We start from the raw sequence: 1,361 nt of genomic DNA, 5'->3' as shown, positions 1-1,361 counted from the left end.
CCGTAAGCTGGACCAGTACCTGAGCACCCCTCTGGACTACGAGCTGATGCGGGACCCCCAGCTGGTCATCTCCCGCCGGCGGTTCCTGGATGGGGACCAGATGACCCTGGCCGACTGCAGCCTGCTCCCCAAGCTCAACATAGTGAATGTGAGAAGACCGTGAGGAAGGCAGAGCCCCCTTCCTCTCCTCCCCCCCCCCCCCGTGGGTCCCCCTGGCTGCCCTGGGCACCCTTTTCCCCCCCCTGGGCATTTCCTGGGGCAGAATTCCCCGCCACGTCTCCTCTGGGAGCACCTAACGTATTCAAGGAAGGGCGGGACTCCTCTTCTCCACCCCACCCTCCACGGAGCCATAATTACCCCAAAACGCAGCACAAACAAAATTGGGTATCCCGGGAATCTCGACCTTCCAGTTTGGGTTCATCTTGAAAACAAAGTCAGCGGAACAAAGGGACGGCTGGCACAGCCACTCTCGACTGACCTGGGCTTCCCTCCCCTCTCCTGCAGGTCGTGTGCCAGCACTACCGCCAGGCGGGCATCCCCAGAGAGCTGCGGAGCATCGGGCGCTACCTGGAGTGTGCTGCCGAGACCAAGGAGTTCCAGTACACCTGTCCAAACCCCCTGGAGATCATCCAGGCCTACCACGGTGTGGTCAGGCAGCCCCAGTAGCCCCCTGGCTAAAGTCGGGGCTGGCTAGCTCTGCCTGGCACCCAGGGCGCCCCCTCCTTCTCTCTCAGAGTCACTCATAGGGGAAGGAAGCGGGGCAGGTCCAGATCAGTGGGACCTCCGTGGGCACGGCCTTCAGGCGGCTCCGGCATCGCCATCTTCCCTCCCACCAAGGCAGCGGGTGCCACGCCATGTGGTCAGGCCCTGGCGCCCTTGGGCAGTGCTGGCAGTGCCCATGTGCTGTGGTGGTCCCTCACTAGCAAACCTGACTTTCTTCTCTGGAGGGCTCTGCTCCCCTCCTCTTGACCAGATTCGGTCCAGAAGATTTGAGGGAGGGGGGTCAGCTCCCTTCACCCCTGCAAAGCTGGCTTTAAGGCCTTGAAGTGGGGCTGGGGGCTTCTTAGGAAGCTTTGCTCATCTGAGACTGTGAGACCCTCGCTGGAACACGCGATCTGGCTCTTGGGTGTGTGTGTGTGTGTCACGGCATGTCTGCATTTCCACATTCTCTCTTCATCCATGGCTCTTTTTAAGTACCATATCCCCCCCCCCAACGTCCAATGCTTTAAATGTCTTTCCCCCAAATTAAATAGATGCCAATAGAGAATTTAGAATCCGTCGCTTTTTGTGTCCTAGACAGACTTCTTTCCCTGGAGAATCGGTTAGAATTGAAATATTCTCTCCCTGTTGTCCAACCCCCC

At 59.1% G+C, this 1,361-nt stretch overlaps 1 protein-coding gene across 1 annotated transcript; it reads left to right on the top strand.

The window, feature by feature from the left end:
• Positions 1-4: 4 nt before the first annotated feature.
• LOC107302229 (chloride intracellular channel protein 3-like) lies at positions 5-724 on the top strand (the record flags this gene model as incomplete). The annotated part of the gene is made up of 2 exons (XM_015831333.1): positions 5-148; positions 505-724. Coding segments are annotated over 2 exons (306 nt in total), but the record flags the coding sequence as incomplete, so codon positions are not given.
• Positions 725-1,361: the final 637 nt, after the last annotated feature.

This window comes from Protobothrops mucrosquamatus, unplaced genomic scaffold (genome assembly GCF_001527695.2).
Source record: "Protobothrops mucrosquamatus isolate PMUCROS unplaced genomic scaffold, P.Mucros_1.0 scaffold37241, whole genome shotgun sequence".
Taxonomy (NCBI): Eukaryota; Metazoa; Chordata; class Lepidosauria; order Squamata; family Viperidae; genus Protobothrops; species Protobothrops mucrosquamatus.
Note: the sequence above shows the minus strand (reverse complement) of the source record. Positions and strands in the feature narration are given on the sequence as shown.